Raw genomic sequence first — 25742 nt, 5'->3', positions numbered from 1 at the left:
TTCTTAATATTTACAGTTTATAATCGAGTTTTACATAAAATCAAGTAATTTAAATTAGTACACACATGCATTTAAATAGCATCTAAAACTCGTTTGAAAATATATATTTGTTTGAACCATACCATTAGGCATATTACTCAAAAATCATTTTTAAAAGAAAATATTGTAGTATAGTGAACTTTTCCTTAAAATGAGACGAAAACTTAACATCATGCCACGGCTTCGAAGTTCTAGAAAAGCGAGATTTAAAACTTTCCTTCCCAGTAATTTTAACTGGAGGTCTTGTCAAATTTCACAAGAAATTTCATGTACGTAACAGTGAGCATAAGATGGGCACGTTTCTGTTGCTATGAGAACCTTCTATTTTGTATCAGAAATCGCAGCCTTGACGACGCAGTGTTTGCGCCTATTTTACACGTTTTTTCTACAGCGATTCCGCTCCTCCAGTAATAACAGTTTAATGGCTCTGGTTTCCTTCCGCGCCGGCCCAATTTTCCGTCCCAGCTCCAGCTCTCGCCCGCCGTGCAGTCCCCGTCTCTGGGAGCGAGCGGCGAGCACTGGACGGGAGAAAACGGGGGGCCAGAGGTGGGGCAGGTCCGGCCTCTCCGCGGGGTGTGGACGGGAAGAAGAGGAGGTGGGATTGCCGGTTGGTTCTGTCACCCCGGAGCCGAGTTCTGCACCCATCTCTCCAATTGCGTTTTAAAATATGCAGTAAAAAAAAATCGAGCAACGCCACATCCTACAAACTGGAGGGGAGGGGGAGAGCATTGTGTCCCCAAACGGATCATAAACAAGGGAAAGGAGGGGTTCGGAACTTTATTATTAAATACTTCCTCCACGCCAGAAAAACCAGGGCTCAGGCCTCGGTACTAAAGGGATAGGCTGAAGCCCCGGACGCGGCTCAGTGGTCGCGGGCGGCGGGTCCGGGCTTCCGGTCTCCCGGGCGCCAGAGGGTCGTGGCGGGAAGGGGGAGGGCGCGCGCTCCAAGCTTTCCCTCCCCCACCCACACCCAGGGTCTTCTTCCTTCGGGATTCGGAGCCGCCTATCCTCCAGGGCCGACTAGCCGCAGGGCTGCAGGGGTCCAGGACGCCGCGACATAGCTTAGCGACAGCGCTCTCCCTGGCGACGGCGCCGCAACAAGATGGCGGACGACAGAGACAGGGAAGGCACAGGTAAGAGGCGCCGCAGAAGCGCAGCCCTAGCCGCCCGCCGCGATCCCAGGCCGCACGGGGGAGCTCCGGGCAGGGTGGGTCACCCTACCTCTGGAACCCACCCGCAGGGAGAGGGCTGACCGAGCCAGGTCCCGCCGCCCGCCCTGCCGGGGAGGCCCCCTCCCCTGTTCCTGCCGCCTCGCCCCGCCCCGCCCCTCCGCTCCCGCCCGGCAGTCATTCCGCCCCTCCCGCTTCTCGGTTCCCGCCCGGCCCTGGTTCCGACCCCCTTCCTCGTCCCTTTTTCCGAGCCCCGAGCCTCGCTTCCAGCGCGGGTTGTGGCTGAGGCGCTGGCAGGGGAGGGCCATAATGGCGTCCTTGTTCACGGTCTCGGGGACGTCGCCTCCAATCCCTCGACCGGGCTCTGGTTGCCGCAGGCGCCACGCCGGCAGCTTCTCGGGCTGTGGGCCCCGGGGCGGGCCTGCGTGAGGACCGATCCGGCCTTTAGAGTCTGGCGGGCTCCTCCCCTGCCGCGCCGAAACCCCGCCCGGGCCAGCGGGCTGGCGTTCGCGGCCACCATTTTGACTCCGTAATGGGGACGCAGGAGGACAACCTCGAGGACAGTACCTCTCTCTCCGAGCCTCCAGGTTCCGAAGTGCCTGCTCGGTGGCCGGCGCTATGCTACCCGCCTGGTGTATTGTCTTAAACGAAAAAACAAAAAACAACTTTAATAAAGACGAAAGAGCAAACTCCAGAGGGAACTCGTAGAGCCCTGTGCGCCGGCCTGGCCTCTGCTGCGGTACCAGCCGGGCCAGCGCGCGCGGTCGCGGCGTCAGAGGCGGGTCTGGGCCTCGGGGCTCCGGGTCGCCATATCGGGGGGATTGATGTGCTTAATGTGTGGGGAGGCGAAAACCCGGTTATTCATGTTTACTTGCAAGACCGTTACGTTGTTTTAATTCGGCGGTTTGCTTAAAAACTTGATCCTTGGTTACTATCCTACGTTAGTTACTCAAAAATAATTGTTTATTTTGGTAATTGGCAAACTCATCGCAAAAACATCAAAAAGGCCATGAAACTGTAGAGGTAAACATCTTAGAAATGAAAATAATACTCCACCTTTGTTCTTTTCTTGAGTGCTTGAAACATCAACATACCATTTTTCTCAGCATGGAACAAAGATGTAATCAGGTTAACAGTATTTACAAGTGTAGAAGCCAGCCCTAGATACTTAGTCACTTGTCACGGTGATCACAGAAAATCAGCGGAGAAACTGCAAAAGAGCTACCTGCTGATAGCAATAATATTTGATTTTTTTTATGGTGCCGTTAATCTAAAAGTCAGACGTATTTTTTAAATGTTACCTTTCCTAAGATGTCATTATAATTTTATCGTGCTGCTTTAAAAGTATAAGGTACATTCTAAGAAAATGATTACTTTTTTTTGGTATTAGTTTTAAAACTTCCCCAGAAAACCAGATGACTTATTTTGATTTATTAAATTATTATTTACAAAAAAAGGGAAGAATCATTAGAAGATAATTTTAACAAGTTAATCGTGGATTTTTAAAAAAGATGATTAGGTCAGCCTGAGGAAAAAAAGCTCTGTATTATGAGGCAAATACAATTTTTTTTCTTCATTTGAAAAAAGTAGATTGAAAGCTGTTTTGATTTCTCAGTTTTCAAAAATACGTTTCTATTTAAAATAAGGTAATTCAAAGAAGAAACAATTCTGTCTATAGCCATAGAAGAAGTAATGACTGTTAAAAGCTGGATGTCATTCATTCAGTTGGCATGTGTTTAATGCCTACCATATGGAAGGCATTCTGATTAGGTTAGAACTTCGGAGGATACAAATACTGAAAAAAATATTTTTTTCTCCCAAGGAAGGTGAGATCAGTAAGGGAGATGAGACATCCATAAATGGGAGGGAACAGTCAGCTGGACTGAGCAGTCTGTCCCCTCCTGCTGTGGGCAGCAGCCTGGTATCACTGGGAGCTTATCAGAAAGGAAGGAGCTCAGTCCCTGCCCCTGACCTACTGAATCAGAGTCTGCATTTAAGCACACCTGCAGGTCATCCACATGCACATTAAAGTTTGAGAAGCACTGTTGTATATCTCATTTACTCCTTATTTTTTGTTTGTTTTCTTTGAATTTTATTTTATTTTTTTATACAGCAGGTTCTTATTAGTTATCTATTTTATACATATTAGTATATATATGTGAATCCCAATCTCCCAATTCATCCCTCCCCCCACCCTCGCTTTTCCCCCTTGGTGTCCATATGTTTGTTCTTTACATCCATGTCTCTATTTCTGCCTTGCAAACCAGTTCATCTGTACCACTTTTCTAGATTCCACATACAGTCATTAATATATGATACTTGTTTTTCTTTTTCTGACTTAACTCTGCATGACAGTCAGTAGGTCCATCCACGTCTCTACAAATGACCCAATATCGTTCCTTTTTATGGCTGAGTAATATTCTGTTGTATACATGTACCACATCTTCTTTATCCATTCGTCTGTCGATGGGCGTTTAGGTTGCTTCCATGACCTGGCTATTGTAAATAGTGCTGCAATGAACATTGGGGTTCATGTGTCTTTTTGAATTATTGTTTTCTCTGGGTATATGCCCAGTCGTAGGATTGCTGGGTCATATGGTAATTCTGTTTCTAGTTTTTTAAGGAGCCTCCATACTGTCCATGGTGGCTGTATCAATTTACATTCCCACCAACAGAGCAAGAGGGTTCCCTTTTCTCCACACCCTCTCCAGCATTTGTTGTTTGTAGATATTCTGATGATGCCCATTCTAACTGGTGTGAGGTGATACCTCATTGTAGTTTTGATTTGCATTTCTCTGATAATTAGTGATGTTGAGCAGCTGTTCATGTGCCTCTTGGCCATCTGTATGTGTTCTTTGGAAAAATGTCTATTTAGGTCTTCTGCACATTTTTTTGAATGGGTTGTTGTTTTACTGTTGAGCTTCATGAGCTGTTTATATATTTTGGAGATTAATCCTTTGTCCGTTGATTCGTTTGCAAATATTTTCTCCCATTCTGAGGGTTGTCTTTTCATCTTGTTTGTGGTTTCCTTTGCTGTGCAAAAGCCTGTAAATTTCATTAGGTCCCATTTGTTTAGTTTTGTCTTTATTTCCATTTCTCTAGGAGGTGGGTCAAAAACGATCTTGCTGTGATTTATGTCAAAGAGTGTTCTTCCTATGTTTTCCTCTAAGAGTTTTATAGTGTCTGGTCTTACATTTAGGTCTTTAATCCATTTTGAGTTTATTTATGTGTATGGTGTTAGGAAGTGTTCTGATTTCATTCTTTTACATGTAGCTGTTCAGTTTTCCCAGCACCACTTATTGAAGAGACTGTCTTATCTCCATTGTATATCCTTGCCTCCTTTGTCATAGATTAGTTGACCATAGGTGCGTGGGTTCATCTCCAGGCTTTCTATCCTGTTTCATTGATCTATATTTCTGTTTTTGTGCCAGTACCATATTGTCTTGATTATTGTAGCTTTGTAGTATAGTCTGAAGTCTGGGAGCCTGATTCCTCCCACCCCGTTTTGTCCCCTCAAGACTGCTTTGGCTATTCAGAGGCTTTTGTGTCTCCATACAAATTTTAAGAATTTTTGTTCTGGTTCTGTAAAAAATGCCATTGGTAATTTGATAGGGATTGCACTGAGTCTGTAGATTGCTTTGGGTAGTACAGTCATTTTCACAATGTTGATTCTTCCAATCCAAGAACATGGTATATCTCTCCATCTGTTTGTATCGTCTTTGATTTCTTTCATCAGTGTCTTACAGTTTTCTGCATACAGGTCTTTTGTCTCCTTAGGTAGGTTTATTCCTAGGTATTTTACTCTTTTCGTTGCAGTGGTAAATTGGAGTGCTTAATTTCTCTTTCAGATTTTTTGTTCTTAGTGTATAGGAATGAAAGAGATTTCTGTGCAGTAATTTTGTATCCTGCAACTTTACCAAATTCATTGATTAGCTCTAGAAGTTTTCTGGTGGCATTTTTAGGAATATCTATGTATAGTATCATGTCATCTGCAAACAGTGACAGTTTTACTTCTTTTCCAATTTGTATTCCTTTTATTTATTTATTTTTCTCTGATTGCCGTGGCTGGGACTTCCAAAACTATGTTGAATAATAGTGGCAAGAGTGGACATCCTTGTCTTGTTCCTGATCTTAGAGGAAATGCTTTCAGTTTTTCACCACTGAGAATGATGTTTGCTGTGGGTTTTGTTGTATATGGCCTTTAGTATGTTGAGGTAGGTTCCCTCTATGTCCACTTTCTGGAGTGTTTTTATCATAAATGGGTGTTGAATATTGTCAAAAGCTTTTTCTGCATCTATTGAGACGATCATATGGTTTTTAATTCTTCAATTTGTTAATATGTTGTTTCACGGAGATTGATTTGTGTATATTGAAGAATCCTTGCATCCCTGGGATAAATCCCACTTGATCATGGTGTATGATCCTTTAAATGTGCTATTGGATTCTGTTTGCTAGTATTTTGTTGAGGATTTTTGCATCTATATTTATCAGTGACATTGGTCTGTAATTTTATTTTTTTGTAGTATCTTTGTCTGGTTTTGGTATCAGGGTGATGGTGGCCTCGTAGAGTGAGTTTGGGAGTGTTCCTTCCTCTGCAATATTTTGGAAGAGTTTGAGAAGGGTGGTGTTAGCTCTTCTCTAAATGTTTGATAGAACCTGTGAAGCCATCTGGTCCTGGACTTTTGTTTGTTGGAAGATTTTTAATCACAGTTTCAATTTTAGTGCTTGTGATTGGTCTGTTCATATTTTCTGTTCCTTCCTGGTTCAGGCTTTGATGGTTATACCTTTCTAAGAATTTGTCCATTTCTTCCAGGTTTTCCATTTTATTGGCATAGAGTTGCTTATAGTAGTTTCTTATGATGCTTTGTATTTCTGTGGTGTCCATTGTAACTTCTTTTTCATTTCTAATTTCATTGATTTGAGTCCTGTCCCTCCTTTTCTTGATGAGTCTGGCTAAAGGTTTATCAATTTTGTTTATCTTCTCAAAGAACTAGCTTTTAGTTTTATTGATCTTTGCTATTGTTTTCTTTGTTTCTATTTCATTTGTTTCTGCAATGATCTTTATGATTTCTTTCCTTCTACTAACTTTGGGTTTTGTTTGTTCTTCATTCTACTTCCTTTAGGTATAAGGTTAGATGGCTTATTTGAGATTTTTCTTGTTTCTTGAGGTAGGCTTGTATTGCTGTAACTTCCCTCTTAGAACTGCTTTTGCTGCATCCCATAGGTTTTGGATCGTAGTGTCTCATTGTCATTTGTTTCTAGGTAGTTTTTGATTTCCTCTTTGATTTCTTCAGTGATCTTTTGGTTATTTAGTAATGTATTGTTTAGCCTCCATGTGCTTGTGTTTCTTACGTTTTTTTTTTTTCTGTGTAATTGATTTCTAATCTCATAACATTGTGGTCTGAAAAGATGCTTGCTATGATTTCAGTTTTCTTAAATTTACTGAGGGTTGATTTGTGACCTCAGATGTGATCTATCCTAGATAATGTTCCATGTGCACTTGAGAAAAAAGTGTAATCTGCTCTTTCCAGATGGAATGTCCTATGAATATCAATTAAATCTGTCTGGTTTGTTGTGTCATTTAAAGTTTGTGTTCCCTTATTAATTTTCTGTTTGGATGATCTGTCCATTGGTGTAAGTGAGGTGTTAAAGTCCCCCACTATTACTGTGTTACTGTTGATTTCCTCTTTTATGGCTGTTAGCAGTTGCCTTATGTATTGAGGTGCTCCAATGTTGGGTGCATATATTTTTATAATTGTTATATCTTCTTGGATTGATCCCTTGATCATTATGTAGTGTCCTTCCTTGTCTCTTGTAACATTCTTCATTTTAAAATCTATTTTTCTGATATTAGAATTGCTACTCCAGCTTTCTTTGATTTCCATTTGCATGGAATAATTTTTTCCATCCCCTCACTTCCAGTCTGTGTGTCCCTAGGTCTGAAGTGGGTCTCTTGTAGACAGCATATATACGGCTCTTGTTTCTGTATCCATTCAGCGAGCCTCTGTCTTTTGGTTGGAGCATTTAAGCCATTCACATTTAAGGTAATTAATCGATATGTGTGTTCCTATTACCATTTTCTTAATTGTTTTGGGGTTTTTTTGTATGTCCTTTTTTTCTCTTGTGTTTCTCACTTAGAGAAGTTTCTTTAGCATTCATCACAGAGCTGGTTTGGTGGTGCTGAATTCTCTTAGCTTTTGTTTGTCTGTAAATCTTTGATTTCTCTGTCAAATGAATGAGATCCTTGCTGGGTAGAGAAACCTTGGTTGTAGTTTCTTCCCTTTCATCATGTTAAATATATCATGCCACTCCCTTCTGGTTTGTAGAGGTTTTGCTGAGAAATCAGCTGTTAACCTTATGGGAGTTCTCTTGTATGTTATTTGTTGTTTTTCCCTTGTTGCTTCTAATAATTTTTCTTTGTCTTTAATTTTTGTCAATTTGATTACTGTGTGCCTTGGAGTGTTTCTCCTTGGGTTTATTCTTCCTGGGACTCTTTGCACTTCCTGGACTTGGGTGGCTATTTCCTTTTCTATGTTAGGGAAGTTTTCGACTATAATCACTTCAAATATTTTCTTGGGTCCTTTCTCTCTCTCCTCTCCTTCTGAGACCACCATAATGCAAATGTTGTTGCGTTTAATGTTGTCCCACAGGTCTTTTAGGCTTTCTTCATTTCTTTTCATACTTTTTTCTTTATTGTGTTCTGTGGCAGTGCTTTCCACCATTCTGTCTTCCAGGTCACTCATCCGTTCTTCTGCCTCAGTTATTCTGCTATTGATTCCTTGTAGTGTATTTTTCATTTCAGTTATTGTATTGTTCATCTCTGTTTGTTTGTTCTTTAATTCTTCTAGGTCTTTGTTAAACATTTCTTGCATCTTCTCGATCTTTGCGTCTATTCTTTTTCCAAGGTCCTGGATCATCTTCACTATCATTATTCTGAATTCTTTTTCTGGAAGGTTGCCTATCTCCACTTCATTTAGTTGCTCTTCAGGGGTTTTATCTTGTTCCTTCATCTGGTACATAGTCCTCTGCCTTTTCATTTTGTCCTCCTTTTCGTGAATGTGGTTCTCATTCTACAGCCTGTGGGATTGTAGATCTTCTTGCTTCTGCTGTCTGCCCTCTGGTGGATGAGGCTCTCTAAGAGGCTTGTGCAAGTTTCCTGATGGGAGGGACTGGTGGTTGGTAGAGCTGGGTGTTGCTCTGTTGGGCACATCTCAGTAAAGCTTTAATCAGCTTGTCTGCTGATCGGTGGAGCTGGGTTCCCTCCCTGTTGATTGTTTGGCCTGAGGCGACCCGGCACTGGAGCCTACATTCTCTTTGGTGGGGTAATGGCGGACTCTGGGAGGGCTCACGCCAAGGCGTACTTCCCAGAACTTCTGCTGCCAGTGTCCTTGTCCCTGTGGTGAGCCACAGCCATCCCCCTGCCTCTGCAGGGGACCCTCCAACACTAGCAGGTAGTTCTGATTCAGTCTCCTATGGGATCATTGCTCTTTCCCCCAGTTCTCTGAAGTTCTGCAGTCAAATCCCGCTAGCCTTCAAAGTCTGATTCTCTGGGAATTCCTCCTCCTGTTGCTGGACCCCCAGGTTGGGAGCGAACTCCAGTTGGTGGACTTCTGTGGCATAATTGTTGTCCAGTTTATGAGTCACCCATCCAGCAGTTATGGGATTTGATTTTATTGTGATTGTGCCCCTCTTACTGTCTCATTGTGGCTTCTGCTTTGTCTTTGGTTGTGGGGTATTTTTTTTTGTGAGTTCCAGTGTCTTTCTGTTGATGGTTGTTCAGCAGTTAGCTGTGATTCTGGTGCTTTCAAAAGAGGGAGTCTCATTTACTCTTTATAACAGTTTTATGAGTTAAGTAACTGCAGTTTGAAGGCCATGATGAAATAAAAGTATGTTGTCTGAGGATAAACTGGAGATTCATATGCTGATATCATCTTTGTTTACACATATTCGACTCCTATATTTGATTCTGAACTCTGAAGTTTCAGAAATTACATCTAACCAATTAATAAGAATAGACCTAGCTTTGAGGATTCACACAAGCTAACTAAACTTGTGAAGAGTGATGTGCAAACCTGAATAATGATTTATTAATTTAAATAGGGGTATGTTGATACATTGATCAGAAAGCTGACCTCTGCAATATCATATATTGTTTTATGTGTATTAAGCTTTTGGCGAGGGCAAATCTATATTTCTAAAGTTTCTTGATGAGCATAGAATCACGCAAAAGAAAAAGGATAGTTTTGAAGGATATATCCATTACCTTATAAGCTCAAAGAGGGTGGGGAGATCACTTCTTTATATTCAGTGTCTTGCAGAGTGTACAGCACATGGTAGGAATTCAATAAATATTGTTGCATTCAGATCATTTGAATTAATTAAAAGTGTTTATGTTTTAATCAAAACATTACTTACTGTTTCCCAAAAAATCTACACTTAAAAGCACATAAAACTATTGTTAGGGGTTTTTTCCTTTTTCTTTCAGATAAGCTATATGCTTTTATTTCATCTGGCTCAACAAACATTTTTTGAGAGCCATGGTATTCATTAGCATGTCTTTAAAGAATAAAAACATACATGTATTTTGAATTGTTCATATTTAATCTTGAATTTTTTTAAAGTTGTAAAGGAGGATTAAGTTTCTGGATAGCCATTGCACCTAGCTCTTCTTCAACATTTAGGGATTAATCTTGATACAAGTAGTGAGAATATTGGTAAGGAAAAGTAACTAAATCTATGACGGGTTTCTTGCTCTATTTATAAAATTTTTTCTGTAAGTTTATATACATTGAAATCATGCTTATTTGTAGCATTTTTGTACTTTAACATAGTATAACTTATCTTTTTTCCTAGATTAAAAAATGTAACATAGTTATGTTAACAAATAGAAGAATTAAAAATTTTATAATCAAGTTAATTTTTTTAAAAAGGACTTAATTTTATTTGTTTTACTGAAAGGGGAATTTTTGAAATGGGATAGGAAAAATTATTTTTGAATTTCTGTCATTTCTGTATAAGTTTCCTCAGCCAGAGCATTATGGTTTTTGTTTTTTTCTCTTCTTTTTTGTTTGTTTAAAATGGATAATCAATGCAGTTGTTGATTCTTTGGATCTTTAAATCTTATTTTAATGTTTCTGTCTCCTAGAGAGTTTTATATGGGACTGGAAGGATCTTCTACTTGTGATTAAAATCATGTCTAGGAAACAGACTGCTTAGGAATAACATTCTAATTTTTGGCAGGCTAGTGAGCTTTGGAAGGTGTGTCAGTTTTTTTTTTTTAAACAAGCTTCAGATACTTAAAGTTCTTTCTAGGATTTACTATTTTTGTTTGTATTAAAATATTCTTTTGACTTTGCATGCTTTGATAACATTGCTTGGTAAAGTGCTTCCAATTCCTTATCAACTCCTGGATGTCTTCAAAGTTTTACAGGTTTTTTTTGTTTTGTTTTGTGTTTTGTTTCCCCATATTGTGTCATTCCTCTCAAAACCCAACATTTGGAAATCTAAAGTAAAAAATAGAAATTACAGGTGAATATTACTTTTTAAAAAGTGAACTGTTGATAGTACAGAGCACAGTATGGAATAGTAGAAAACGTGAGCTTTGGAGTAAGATTTGAATTTGAATTACAGCTTTCTCAAGCTGTATCTGATCTTAGCAAAGATGCTAAACCTAAGGATCTTCAGGTTCCTCAAATATAAAGTGGGAATAATTATATCTATTTCATAATATTGTTGTAATGTGGGCAGTATTTTCTTATTCATCCTTATTACCCTCATCACCCTATAATGCCTGGCATTAAAGGAATGCTGAATAAATAGGAAGGAAAGTGGTTGGTGCATTATAGGGAGTTAGTAGCTGTTTAGATTAGTAGATTCTATATGCATGACATGGAATCTAAGGGTTAAGAAAAACTTTAAGTCTTACCAATTATTGCTCACACATGATGCATTCATGCATATTTGGGGGCCATTTAATACATTTTCTCCTTATTTTAGACTGATTAGCATTCAGGGAGAGACTAACTGAAGAAGAAAACCAACTTATAGAAACCTAATTTGCTTCCTCTAATTCAGAATTAATAAGTTTGGAGAGGAAATTCCCTGGTGGCCCAGTGGTTAGGACTCTGTGCTTCCACTGCTGGCATCCTGGGTTCAATCCCTGGTCAGGGAATTAAGATCCTATGAGCTGTGTGGCACAACCAAAAAAAAAAAAAAAAAAGAAAGAAAAGTTTGGAGAAAAATCGGACTGAAATTTATTTGTACTAACCTATAAAAATTTGTCAAGAAAATTTATAATTAAAAAAATCAAATGGACAATGCAATACCATTTCATACCCGTTCTTATTGTTTTTTATAGTAGCAACAGCAACACAAAATAATGTATTAGTGAGGGTGTAGAGGAATTGAAGCCCTTGTGGACATTTAACTGGGAATGTAAAAAGTAAAATGGTGCAGCTGCTGTGGAAAATAGTATGGTGGTATCTCAAAAAATTAGAAATTGCATTGCCATATGATCCAACAAATCCACATCTGGGTATATACCCCAAATAATTGAAAGCAGGAACTTGGACAGATATTTGTACACTTGTGTTCATAGCAGCATTATTCACAATAGTTGAAAGGTGGAAGAAACTCAAGTGTCCATCAGTGGATGAATGGATAAACAAAGTGTGGCATATACATAAAATTAAATACTATTCAGCCTTAGAAAGGAAAGAAATTCTGACATATACACTGCATGGATGTATATGTTCATGCATATTTGAGGACATTTTGCTGAGTGGACTTATCCAGTCACAAAAAGACAAATACTGTATGATTCCACTTCTGTGAGGTACCTAGAGTAGTCAAATTCATAGTAGAATGGTGGTTGCCAGGGGAAGGATAAAAGGGAGGTTGTTGTTTAGTGGGTATGATGCCAAAAACTCGGCCTTTGTACACCAGTGCCAAATTGAATCTCGGAGACAGAGTTTTGGACGAAGTAGAAAAGAATAGCTTTGTTTCTTTGCAAGGCAAATGGGGACACAGCGGGCTTGTGCCCCTCAAAACTCTGTGTCCTTCCCCAGGAGGATTTGGTGAGGAGTTTTATAGTAGTGGTTCAAGGGTGGGGTTGCTGATGAGGATTAGGGTGTGTGCAGGGCCTGCACTCCTTTAATCTGGCCTTAGGTGATCTGACGAGTTTCTGTGGTCCCTTTAATCTGGCCTCAGGTGTTCTCTTGAAGAACTTCTCTGGTTCCTTTAATCTAGAATGAAGAATGCTAACATCTTCCATTTATTGGGGGCTTTAGTTCTGTAAAGAGCTCTAAGATGTTATGTGTATCCCTTGAGGAGGCACCAAGACCCTGCTGCATGTTGTTTCTTGACTGCTCCTCCCTTATCTCTGCATCCCCTCCCTTCCCTGATTAGCAACTGTTCAAATCTGTCCTTTGGGACTCTGGGAAGGTTGTGGAGGCTGGAGCCTATTCCCTATGAACAAGAAATGTGGGACACAGAAAGGCTTCTGTGCCCAGGAGCCCCACAGAGTCCTGCTCGGTTTCTCTCCCCCCTTTTCTTTGATACTCCTCAGTCTTGAGAACAGATGCTGGACAAGAAAGGGAATAATCATTTTGGATAGAAACAGTCATAAACTTGGCAGACGAACTTTGTTTTAGGGGGATTCAGTTTTAATCCCCCTTTTCAGTTTTATCTTTCCCCAAATCTTTCAGGGAATGGGGTTACTGCCACTCTGGCTACTTACTGCTGAAATGGGGTGTAGTCCTGCCTAAATTTTGCGGAATGGCTACCAAATTAAAAATATTTGAGTTCCATGTCCTGGATCCGAGTCTTGTATGATTAAGATCTCAATCCCTTGGTCCACCATTCTGGTGCAACAGACCCATTTATAAGTATGAGGAGTGACAACTTCCACAATGGTCACTTAGTTTTACCTTGGATATCTGAACCATAGTTATTCCATTTTGACCTTCAAATGTATTCTCCTCCTCAATGGCCAAAGCAGATTTACAATGCATGTCCAAAGGGCCACAAAATAGGCCACTTTTTAAACTTAAACCATGTATAAGCCAGAGTGACTTCCCCATACCTCAATACGTACAGATTTTTTTTTCTTTTCATCATTTCCTCTTTTGATTTCAAGTCTTTCAGTAGAAAACATTGATGATGGAAATATTTGTCCCTCGATGCTGGGGTGATTCAGCTAGCTGTTTGCTCTGGGTCTAGACGAGGTCCCTTGGTGCTATGCTTCCTTTATATTTGCCTAGGTAGTCCACATTGGGGGAGAACTGATCAGGTATCTGAATAAGCTCAGAGGTATGTTAATGAGAAAACACTTTATAGACCCCGTACACTTTATTGTTTATACCCAGTTGTTACACAGGCATTGTACATGTGCTTTTAGCAGTAGACCCAGTTCAGCAGTGTGATGTGAAATTCATCAGAGACCTGTATTTGTCAAAAGGGTCCTTCACATAAATCCTCTTGAAGATGAAGCACTTTGCAAAAGTATCAGAGTATAATAATAACTGTCTATAAATCACAGAAAGACTTAAAAAGTCATGGTTAAACATTTAGTCACAGTGGTTGACAAAAGAAACTTAGTTATTGCTGTGACATACAACATTTACAAATAACTAGGATTATGACTGATAAAATTTTACCAGGACATACTAGAATTTTAGGAATTACTGACTTGACAATGCTTCCCATGTAATTTAACATGTTAATTTAGTATTTCTCTGAGATGCCTCAAGGTTCCTCTGAAGCACCTAAGTTGGCTGGAGGTCAGAAGAACTTTTAGAATCTGCCAAACAATACTTATTTACTTAACCAAAGTGAAAAGATTTCAAAGGCAAATACAGATCACTTAAAGGCAAAGAAACTCATAAGCTGTTATCAAAATATTCCCAGAAAACTTTGGAGGGAGAAACCACATCCGGTCTTGCCCCAGCCTACTCCCAGCAAAATCCATTTACCCAAATAGATTTAATTCAATGTTAGAAAATCCTGATCATGCGCAACTCTTTTCTCAGTGTCCCTTTTTCACACACTTTCCATCACATTCTGCATCCATATTATTTTGTCCCTTATTTTTTTCCCCTTTCAGAAACAACCAGCTCTAGGACAAAATGACTTTCTTTTCTCTTTGTACCATCCTCCTATTACATTACTGTTCACTTTCTTTATTATGTAGCTGCATGAGTGCTTGAACATACGAAATTTCTCCTGTCTTTTCATTCCTGTGACAAAACAACTCTAGCTGGACGATAGTATATAATTTAGGCTACCATTCAAAGACCACTTTTCCTCATTTTCAAGAATGTATGTTGCCCAAACAGAATTACAATAGAATCTCATTCCTTTTTCTTAGTCATAGGTTTATAACTATAGGTCGACCAGTCTACCAGGATTTTCCCCAGGGGGCTATCAGATGGAATTTAAGAAGAAGCGCTTCCCATGTTTGATTGATAGAACACTCATGGGTGGACCAGGAACAAACCAAAATCCATTCCAGCAACAGAAGCTTCGAACCAAAGAAACCAAAAACCAAACAGAAACTAAAAACCAAATAGCACAAGGCTGAAATTGGCTTCCAAGTCCCAACTTAGCCTGTGACCTCTGTTCAAGCAGTGTGCCTTCCAAATGGGATTTCCCAGAATAGAAAATCCCCCAAATGGGAACCAGGGTTCCTCTCAATGGACAGGGCCAAAGGGGCCTCGGACTCCATGCCAGGGGATGTACCACATGCTGGCTGAGGTATCACGACGTCCCAGACACTACTTTTCTCCTTTCCCAAAATAATTCCTTAGAGTAGGACATTCAGGCCGTCATGGGCAGGAAGAAGAGAGGAATGTTCTTGAGATGAAGATGGCCCCAACAGCTGCTAGGATGGTCCCTCTTCCTCCATCTGCTCCCGCCTGGGAGTTCCAGCTGCCGGGATGGTGGAATGGGTATGACTGGGGCTCGTCCTTTCTAGGCAAGGGTCCCAGGTGATCTGGCCTTTAAAGGAATTCTCCAATCCTTTGCTCTCTTGAAAGAGGCTGAGGTGGAGAAAACCTTGGAGTGTCCAATTCAACCAGGGGATCCCCGTGGGACTGTCCGCAAGTCAGCCCCATGTTGGGTGCCAAATTTAATGGTGAAAACTTGGCCTCTGTGCACTGGTGCTGAATCAAATCTTGGAGACAGAGAACTGGGTAAAGTTCTCTGTCTTGGCAAAGAATAGCTGTATTGCTTTGCCAGGCAAAGGGGGATACACCTGGCCTGTGCCCTGAAAAACTGTGTGTCCCAACCCGGTGGGATTTGGTGAGGAGTTTGGTGAGGAGTTTTATAGCAGTGGTTCAAGGGTGGGTTGCTAATAATGATCAGGGTGTGTGCAGAGCCTGCATTCCTTTAATCTGGCCTCAGGTGGTCTCCTGATGAGCTTCTCGAGGTTATCAAACTGTGACCTTCTCTCTGGAACATCTTCCATTTGGTGGGGGTTTTAGTTCTGCAGAAGAGCTTAAAGATACAATAAGTCCCCTACATACAAACAAGTTCTATTCTGAGAGAGCGTTTGTATGTCCAGTTTGTAAGTCCAACAAAGTTAACCTAGGTACCCAACTAACACAATTGGCTACGTAGTACTGTACTGTAATAGGTTCATAATACTTTTCACACAAATATATAAAAAGCCAACAAACATGAAAAATAAGACATTTTTAACCTTACAGTACAGTGCATTGAAAAGTACAGTAGTACAGTAAGACAGCTGACATACAGGCGCTGGCATCGAGTGAAAAGACAAAAAGAGTTACTGACTGGAGGAGGGAGAGGAGGTGGGAGATGGTAGAGCTGAAGGATCATCAGCAATAGGAGACGGAGGGCAAGCTGCAATTTCACTCATGCCTGATGTTGATGGAGTGCACATTCACATCTTTGAAAGTTTGCAACTTGAAGGTTCATACGTAGGGGACTTACTGTATGGTTATGTGTATCCCTTGAAGGGGAAGCAGGACCCTGTCCCAAGGCTGCACTATTGTTTCTTGACTGCTCTTCCCTTGTCTCTGCATCCCCTCCCTTCCCTGATTAACAACTGTTCGAATCTGCCATTTGGGACTCAGGAAAGGTCATGGAGGCTGAAGTCTATTCCCTACAAACAAGAAATGGGGGACACAGAAAGGCTTCCATGCCCAGGAGCTCCACAGGGTCCTGTTAGGTTTCAGGTATAGTGTTCAGTTTTGCAAGATAAGAGTTCTAGAGATAGTTTGCACAACAGTGTGAATATCCTTAATGCTACTGAATGGTTAAGATGGTTAAAATGGTTAAGATGGTTAATTTTTTGTTATGTCTATTTTACCATACTTGAAAAAAGTCAAATGGAAATGTTTCATCCAAAAAAAAAAATTGTCATTGTTTTTGGAAGGCACTTTGGAAATTTGTATTATTTAAAGTTTTTTATAAATTTGGAGACATTGATAAAATCTACTTATCCGACAAATGGGGATACAAAGTAAATTGGTATGTATTGACTTGTTGGATTGTAGGCATTTAAAACCATTTAAAAATTATGTGTGTAAATGTGTAAAAATGACAGGGGAAAACAGAAGAAGATGATATCAGGGTGGTCAGATTTTTCCAGGGGCATTTATTTTTAAAGAGTCTCGTATTAATGTCATTTCTACAGAATTTTAAGACTCACATAGCAACTATTTTTATATTTTAAAATCTGAATGCTAATTATAAATTATTCTTACCCATTTGTGAAAACGTATTTACCAAGTCCAATACTTGACAATGCTTTGTAAACCTCTAGTATGGATTTTTTTAGATATTAAGAGTGTAATAAAATAACTTATTTTTAAAATGTAGCACTAGGACTTCTCTGGTGGCACAGTGGTTAAGAATCTGCCTGCCAATGCAGGGGACATGGGTTCGAGCCCTGGTCCAGGAAGGTCCCACATGCTGTGGAGCAACTAAGCCCATGCGCCACAACTACTGAGCCGGTGCTCTAGAGCCCGTGAGCCACAACTACGGAGCCTGCATGCCACAACTACTGAAGCCTGCGCGCCTAGAGCCCGTGCTCCACAACAAGAGAATCCACTGCAATGAGAAGCCCGTGCACTGCAACAAAGAGTAGCCCCTGTTCGCCACAGCTAGAGAAAGCCTGCATGCAGCAACGAAGACCCAACGCAGCCAAAAATAAATAAATTCATTTAAAAAAATAAATAAAATGTAGCAATAAATTTGGAGCCTAAGACCTGGGCTTGAATTTGGACACTGCTTTTTTTCAGATTTTACTTGGGCACGTCACTTAATTTCTTTAAACTTCAATTCAAAGAGTTCCCAGTCTAATGAGCATTTTGAAGTAGGCACTGGGCTAAATATTTTACATGAATTATGTTATTTAATCCTTCCAACAAACCTATTGGGAGATACCTCTTTTATCCCCTCTCTACAAATGACAGGGGCTTGGATGGTAAAGTGGAACTCCAGTTTCAGCTCCAACAGGTAAGAGCTTGGAAGTCATCACCCCTGTTGCCATAAACTGGAAGAAATACTTGGTAATTTTGGTGAATAGCTGATGGCTGTGTGGAGGCTGTGTAAATGAGAAACTTCTGGGAGCCTACAGTCTTGGGAGGTCCTTCATACTTCCTTGGGTTTTACTTCCAGGAATCCCACAAGGCTATCTGGTAAAGTGTCAAGAAAGACCTCCTTGTTGCTCTAGCCTGGAGGAGGGAGAAAGTAACCATTTTGAAATCTCCAGAACATTTTTTTTTTTTTGCGGTACGCAGGCCTCTCACTGTTGTGGCCTCTCCCGGTGCGGAGCACAGGCTCCGGATGCGCAGGCTCAGTGGCCGTGGCTCACGGGCCCAGTCGCTCCACGGCATGTGGGATCTTCCCGGACCGGGGCATGAACCCGTGTCCCCTGCATCGGCAGGCAGACTCTCAACCACTGCGCCACCAGGGAAGCCCGAAATCTCCACAACATTCTTCATAGCAAAGATCTGCTCTCCAGGAGGAAAAGACCTTACCAGAGCTTTGTCTTACCTATCTTTATTTAACCAACTCCAGGGCCTTGTAGCCTTCCTGTCTCATCTAAGAGGATGGGGATAAGCTAAAAAACACTTGTGAAGGTCACAATTCAGAGACTTGGGTCCATTAAAAAACTGAAATTTAATCATGAGACTATAGAATGCTTTTCTTCACTTACAGCTTATCACTACATCAACAGGGCTACAGTACAATAACACTGGAATACAACTGAAAGATGTGTGAGATGCAAACTGTGTTTAAGGAGGAATTCTCAGAGGAATCTGGCACCTACAGCTATAGCAAACATTAAACACACCCTATTCCTAGTCAAATTGACATAAAGCCTCACATTAATGATCTTCTGTCTCAGTTCCTATTACCTGATTCATGACGTGTGGTTTTTAACCAAAAGTTACAAGGCATGCTAAAAGGCAAGAAAAACAACCTGAAGAGAAAGCAAGCATCAGAACCAGACTCAGAGATACTATACAGATTTTGGAATTATCAGATAAAAAATTTAAGAGCTATGACTAATATGTTAAGGACTGTAATGGAAAAAGTAGACAAAAATGCAAGAACAGATGAGTATTGTAAGCAGAGAGATGAAAACTCTAAGAAAAGGAAATGTTAGAGACCAAGTGCAGTGTAATGGAAATGAAGAATGCCTTTGATGGGCCTATCTATCAGTAGATTCAACATGGCTGAGGAAAGAATCATTGAGCTTGAAAATGATGTCAATAGAAACTTCCCAAACTGAAATGCAGGGAGAGAAAATGAAAAGCCAAAGCAAAATCCAGAGCATCCAAGAACTAGGACAATTAAAAAAGGTGTAAAATACACATAATTGGGATTACCAGAAGGAAAGGAATCAAAGAATGGAGCACAATAAATATTTGAAGTAATAATGGCCAAGAATTTCCCAAAATTAATGACAGACAGACACCAAACCAGATCCAGGAAGCTAAGGGAACACCATCAGAATAAATACCGAAAAGCTATGCCTTGGTATATTGTATTCAAACTGCAGAAAACCAAAGATAACAAGAAAATCCTGAAAGAAGCCAGAAAAAAAAAACACCTTACCTAGGCTTCTTGTCAGAAACCATGTAAAGCAGGATAGAGTGGACTCAAATATTTAAAGTGTTGAAAGACAGGTAAAGCAATGTGACCAAGGCCACTTAGCTAAGTGTTGAAGCAAGGACTCTGAAGCCAGTGCTCTTAGCCTCTATACCCCATAAAGAGAAGTCAAGGGGAATTTTATATAAAAGGAAGGAAAAATTGGCCCATGATCTCATTATCTAGAGCAGTAGTTCTCAAACTTCAGTGTACATCAGCATCACCTGGACTAGTTAAACCATAGGCTGCTGGGCGCCATTCCCAGAGTTTTGAACCAGTTAAGTCTGGGACGGCTGAGGTGGGATTGGGGGCCCGAGAATTTGCATTTCTAACAAGTTACATTAGGATGAGGATGCTATTAAAAAACTATTGATCTAGAATCTAGAGTAAAATTTGCCATTTAATATATTTCCTTCCAGGTTTTTTCTAGGCAGATTTGTATTTTTTTGTTTTACAGGTTTGAGATTACCTTGTATATGGTTTTATATCCAGCTTTTCCACTTACTATTATAAGCACTTTTTCATGTCATAAGTATTTCTCAAACATTATTTTTAATACCTGGCATTCATTATATTTATGAAATATATTTAAGCTTTCCCTGACTGTTGGATGTTTACACTGTTTCCAAATTTTCTGTGCTATAAATAATGCTGCAGTGAATATTCAATGAATGCCTTGTGTCAGGAATCTTTTGACACAGCTTTGATCCCCACCCTCTATCCCCTTTGGAAAAATGATTTCATTCAATCTTGTCTTTGTTGGTTCTTACTAGTTATAATACTTATGAGTTACAGAAGATAATCTAATCACAAATTGTTGTGATTCTTTTGTACTACTTACATTATTTTCTTTCAAAAATGTTTAATCAAAGATACATAATTATCAGTCAGCTTATGATCAATCAGGGTAAGATACATCTTTTTGCTTATTGTTTGTCTGTCCTGTTATAGTGGAAACACCATGAAGTCAGAGGCTTTATTTCACTTACTGTTTAATCCCTGGAGTTTAGAACAATTGTAGGAGGTAGTAGTCAGCCTGTAAACATTTGTTGAAGGAATGCATAAACCAGGAGTAACACATTGAGTAAAGAAGTTTAACGTCACCCTGCATGGTCTTATTATGGGTAAATGTATTTTTCTGTTAACCTTCTAAAAATATTGAAAATAGCTCAGTTACCCTCATTACATTTGCAGATTGGAAATTACATATTTAATCCACCCTCATCATTCAAACAGCTAGAATGGCACTTCTACTTCAACATGATTGAGCACCCCTTTATTTTTACCCTTTCTGAAACCCCACTAGAATGACAGTAAAGGAATAAAAAAAAAAGGCATAGACTTACAAAGATAAAGAGAATAGGAGAGGAGATAATGGGGTTTGTAAAAAGACATTACTAGAAGAGGTAATAAATTATTAAATTGATGGATGAGTGGCCACTAACTTAGCAGAACCAAAGAAAACAAATGTAAGCCTATAGAGGAGGGAGCCTAAAAGAAACAAACCAAGTGGAGCTGTAAAATCCTGGAAGGGCTTAGGATTGGAGGCAGCAGCCATCTCTGATGGCCTGGTGTGTGGAGTAAGGCTAAATTTGGGAGGTTTGGATGAAAGTCATAAGGCAAATGGTTGAATCTGTCATCTTTTGGAGTAACCAGCTGATAACTTCCCTTCCATCCATGCAGAAGACTGGAAGTTTACTTTAAATCAGAGAGATTTAGGATTGAGGGATACCTGGCACAGTTGATGGTAGGGAGTGATGTGCCATAATTTTTACCAACTTTGATATAGTAGCTGAAATACTAACATTTGTTTTCAATTTAATATTACCACATAGATAAGTACTTCTGAGTAGGACCCAAGACAATAAATCTGAAAAGTGGTAGTATGTCTAATAGGATGTCAAAGAGATGGGGATTTGAAATTCTTTTAAGATCTTCATTAGTAATGAGGAAGAGGAGCTATGTACCTCTTTAACTGGTTGGTAGATTTGCATTGGTAACTACATTATAAAATAGTATAAGCACTAAAAGCTTCAAATGAAGAGTGAAAGGGAATTTAGAGATTAAAAAACTTCAGGTGAAATCAGTAAATGAAATTTCATAGAAACTGTGCAATAATAATGAAATGAGAGGGAAACTGTTTCAAATGTGACCTCAGTTTCAGTGACTTTTTAATCTCCATTGTACTTCAGCTGCCCACTCTCATGGCCAAACTGTATATTGCATCATCTAGAATTGTGCCGCCTCTGACATCTTAAATTCAGATACTTTATTCTTGAACTACCTTCTTATTCAGCACTGATTGTTTTTAAAAATAATTTTGTATAATAATTCTGTGAAATAATATCAAATGCACAGAAAAATTATAAGAATAGTATAGATATTCCCACATTCCCTTTACCCAAATTAACTAATTTTAACATTTTGTCACATTTTTATCACTCTCTTTATCATATACATATATTAAAAATACATATTATGTATCTAAAATATATGTATTTTTTTGCTTGAAACATTTGAGAGTATGTTACATACAATTGTGTCACTTTATTCCTTAATACTTTTGTATGTATTTCATAAGAAAAAAGATAATCTCGTATGTAAAATCTCTATGAAGTTCAACTTAGATACACTTTTTTAAAAAATTGAAGTATTTACAATATTGTGTTAGTTTCAGGTGTACAGCAGTAATTCAGTTATATGTATATATATATATATATATATATATATATACAGATTATTTTCTATTGTAGCTTATTACAAGATATTGAATATAGTGCCCTGTTCTGTACAGTAAATCCTTGTTGCTTATCTATTTTATGTATAGTAGTTTGTATCTGTTAATCCCATACTCCTAATTTATTCCTCCCCCTTCTCTTTCCCCTTTGGTAACCATTAGTTTGTTTTCTATGTCTGTGAGTCTGTTTCTGTTTTATATATAGATTCATTCATATTACTTTTTAGATTCCACATATAAGTGATATCATATAATATTTATCTTTCTCTGTCTGACTGACTTCACTTAGTATAATATTCTCTAGGCATTCTTTTTTATGGCTGAGTAATATTCCTGTGTGTTTGTGTGTGTGTGATTCTATTTTTAGTGTTTTAAGGAACCTGCACACTGTTTCCCATAGCGGCTGCACCAATTTACATTCTCATCAACAGTGTAGGAGGGTTCCCTTTCCTTCATACCCTCTCCAGCATTTATTATCTGTAGACTTTTTGCTGATAGCTATTGTGACCAGTGTGAGGTGATACCTCATTGTGGTTTTGATTTGCATTTCTTTAATAATTAGTGATGTTGAGCATCTTTTCATGTGCCTGTTGGCCATCTGTATGTCTTCTTTGGAGAAATGTCTTTTTAGATCTTCTGCCCATTTTTTGATTGGGTTGTTTGTTTTTTTGATAGTGAGTTGTATGAACTGTTTGTATTTTTGGATATTCCCCTTGTCGATCACATTGTTTGCAAATATTTTCTCCCAGTCCATAGGTTGTCTTTTTGTTTTGTTGATGGTTTCCTTCGTTGTGCAAAAGCTTTTAAGTTTGATTAAGTCCCATTTGTTTATTTTTGCTTCTATTTCTTTTGCCTTGGGAGACTGACAAGAAAATATTACTAAGATTTATGTCCAAGAATGTTTTGCCTGTGTTCCCTTCTAGGAGTTTTATGGTGTCATATCTTATATTTATGTCTTTAAACCATTTTGAGTTTATTTTTGTATATGGTGTGAGGGAGTGTTCTAATTTCATTGATATATAGGCAGCTGTCCAGCTATCCCAACACCACTTGCTGAAGAGATTGTATTTTCCCATTGTATTTCATTGCCTTCTTTGTCATATATTAAGTGACTGTAGGTGTGTGGGTTTATTTCTGGGCTCTCTATTCTGTTCCATTGATCTATATGTCTTTTTGTGCCAATACCAGGCTGTTTTGATTACTGTAGCTTTGTAGCATTGTCTGAGGTCTGGAAGGGTTATGCTTTCAGCTTTGTTCTTTTTCTTCAGGATTGCTGTGGCAATTCTGGGTCTTTTGTGGTTCCATATAAATTTTAGGACTATTTGTTCTAGTTCTGTGAAAAATGTCTTGGGTATTTTGATAGCGATTGTATTAAATCTGAAGATTGCTTTGTGTAGTGTGGCCATTTTAACAATATTAACTCTTCTAATCCAAGAGCAGGGTATAGCTTTCCATTCTTTGAGTAATTTTCAGTTTCCCTTATCCATGTTTTATAGTTTTTAGCATATAGGTCTTTTCACCTCCTTGTTTAAGTTTATTCCTAGGTTTGTCTGTTTGTTTGTTTTTTGCGGTACGCAGGCCTCTCACTGTTGTGGCCTCTCCCGTAGTGGAGCACAGGCTCCGGACGCGCAGGCTCAGCGGCCATGGCTCACAGGCCCAGCCACTCCGCAGCATGTGGGATCTTCCCGGACCGGGGCTCGAACCCGTGTCCCCTGCATCGGCAGGCGGACTCTCAACCACTGCGCCACCAGGGAAGCCCCAGGTTTTTTTTTTTTTTGGCACAGTTTTAAACGGGATTATATTTTTACTTTTTCTTTCTGGTATTTCATTGTTAGTGTAAAGAAATGCAACAAATTTCTGTTTACTAATCTTCATCCTGCTCCTTGCTGAATTCATTTATTAGTTCTAATAGTTTTTGTGTGGAGACTTTAGGGTCTGCGTGTACAGTATCTTGTCATCTGCAAATAGTGACAGTTTTACCTCTTCCCTTTCGACTTGGATACCTTTTATTCTTCTTGTCTGACTGCTGTGGCTAGGATTCCCAGTACTATGTTTAATAGAAGTGGTGAGAGTGGGCACCCTTGTCTTTTTCCAGAATTTAGAGGGAAGGCTTTCAGCCATTGAGTATGATGTTAGCTGTGGGTTTGTCATAAATGGTTTTTATTATGTTGAGATATGCTACCTCTATACCCCCTTCAGTGAGAGTTTTTATCATGTATGGATGTTGAATTTTGTCAAATGCTTTTTCTGTGTGTATGGAGATGATCATGTAATTTTTGTCTTTCATTTTGTTAATGTGGTGTAGATACACCATTTTAATTTAATTCAATGGTCCATATTCCAATTTTGTCAGTTGTCCCAGTTGTCAATAATGCCTATTATAGCATTTTCCCCTTCTAGTACAGGTTTCAGCCCAGCATCACATATTGTATTTAGGGTCATGTCTCTTTAGTCCCCTTTAATCTAGAGCAGTACTTTAGTCTTTGTTATCTATCATGATATTGATAAACATTCACTGATTCAAAAAGAGTTTGGGTCGTCTATATCAATTCATGATCTCATATCTCTAATTCTCTCATCACCCTATTCACTGTTTCACTGATATGGCAGGGAAAATACAAGCCATAAAATAGAAACTCCCTCAATTTCTTGACACATACACATTTACCTGCATCTACTGGATTATTGCAAAAGCCTCTTAATTGTTTTAATTATTTTCATTTACTGTGTTGAAAATCTGGTTATCTGGTGAAGTATTCTCTGTTTAAAACCTTTTAATGTTTTCCCATTGCCTTAGGACAGTCTCAACTCTAGCAGAGCAGACTATGATGTTTTATTTCTCCAGGTTTTTCTGTAATCACAAGTCTGGTAGGTACCATCCTCCATGCGTTCTATACTTCACCATAATGAACAGTTTGAAAGTTCCTGTAATGAAAGTACTAATGTGCATATATTGTTTTCTCATCCTGGGCTTCATTGAATAAATGGTATTGCTTAGTGGTTAAGAACATGAAATCTATAGTAACTCTTTATGAGTTCACATTCCAGCTCTGCCACTTAAGAGCTGGGTAACTTTAGGCTAGGTACATAACTATTCTAACTTCCTCACATGTCACGTGAGGAGTATAGTAGAACCTACCTCATACGGTGGTAAAGCATGTAGCAGAGAGCTTCACATGTAGTAAGAGCTCCATACATGTTATCACTCATTACTTATTGTGTCAGGCACTATGCTGGACATTGGAGAATTGAACATATTTGGGCCTTACCGTCTTAGAGATTATATGCTGTAGAGGAGAGAAGCACACTTACATAACATTTAATGATATTTGGGATAAGTTCAAAAAGTTCTAGAAGAGGGACTCCTGACTTAATTTTTTCTTACTTCAGGGGCTTAGAGTGTGGCATTCCCTATACTGAAAAACCTACTAGTTTTCACCTAAAGGAACTGCAAATTTAAAAGCCTAAATAAATAAAGGAGCATGGCTTATTAGAGGCATTGAATATAAGGGCCAGTGTAGCTGGAGTGGAGAGGTGAAGGTGGGTAAGACTGTAAGACTGTGAAATGAGGTTTATAAGTAGACAGAGGCCATACGTATTCAATGACCAGGTCAGGGGTGCTGACTTCTATCCAAGAGCAAGAGGAACTCATTAAAGCCTTTTAATTACGGAGA

At 39.3% G+C, this 25742-nt stretch overlaps 1 protein-coding gene across 3 annotated transcripts in view; it reads left to right on the top strand.

Annotated features, from left to right (window-relative positions):
* The first annotated feature begins 354 nt into the window (after nt 1–354).
* Nucleotides 355–25742, top strand: part of DRC8 (dynein regulatory complex subunit 8) — a 129425-nt gene continuing 104037 nt past the window's right edge. For 2 of the 3 annotated variants that reach the window (XM_073801324.1, XM_019920560.3), the window contains exon 1: nt 355–1172. In XM_073801324.1, the coding sequence (XP_073657425.1) occupies nt 1142–1172 (31 nt within the window). In that variant the 5' untranslated portion in view covers nt 355–1141. The remainder of the gene's footprint in view (nt 1173–25742) is intronic. The other variant, XM_019920561.3, reaches the window with a different exon arrangement.

Source organism: Tursiops truncatus, chromosome 1 (genome assembly GCF_011762595.2).
Source record: "Tursiops truncatus isolate mTurTru1 chromosome 1, mTurTru1.mat.Y, whole genome shotgun sequence".
In the NCBI taxonomy this organism is placed as follows: domain Eukaryota; kingdom Metazoa; phylum Chordata; class Mammalia; order Artiodactyla; family Delphinidae; genus Tursiops; species Tursiops truncatus.
This window is presented reverse-complemented; position numbering and strand designations above follow the sequence as displayed.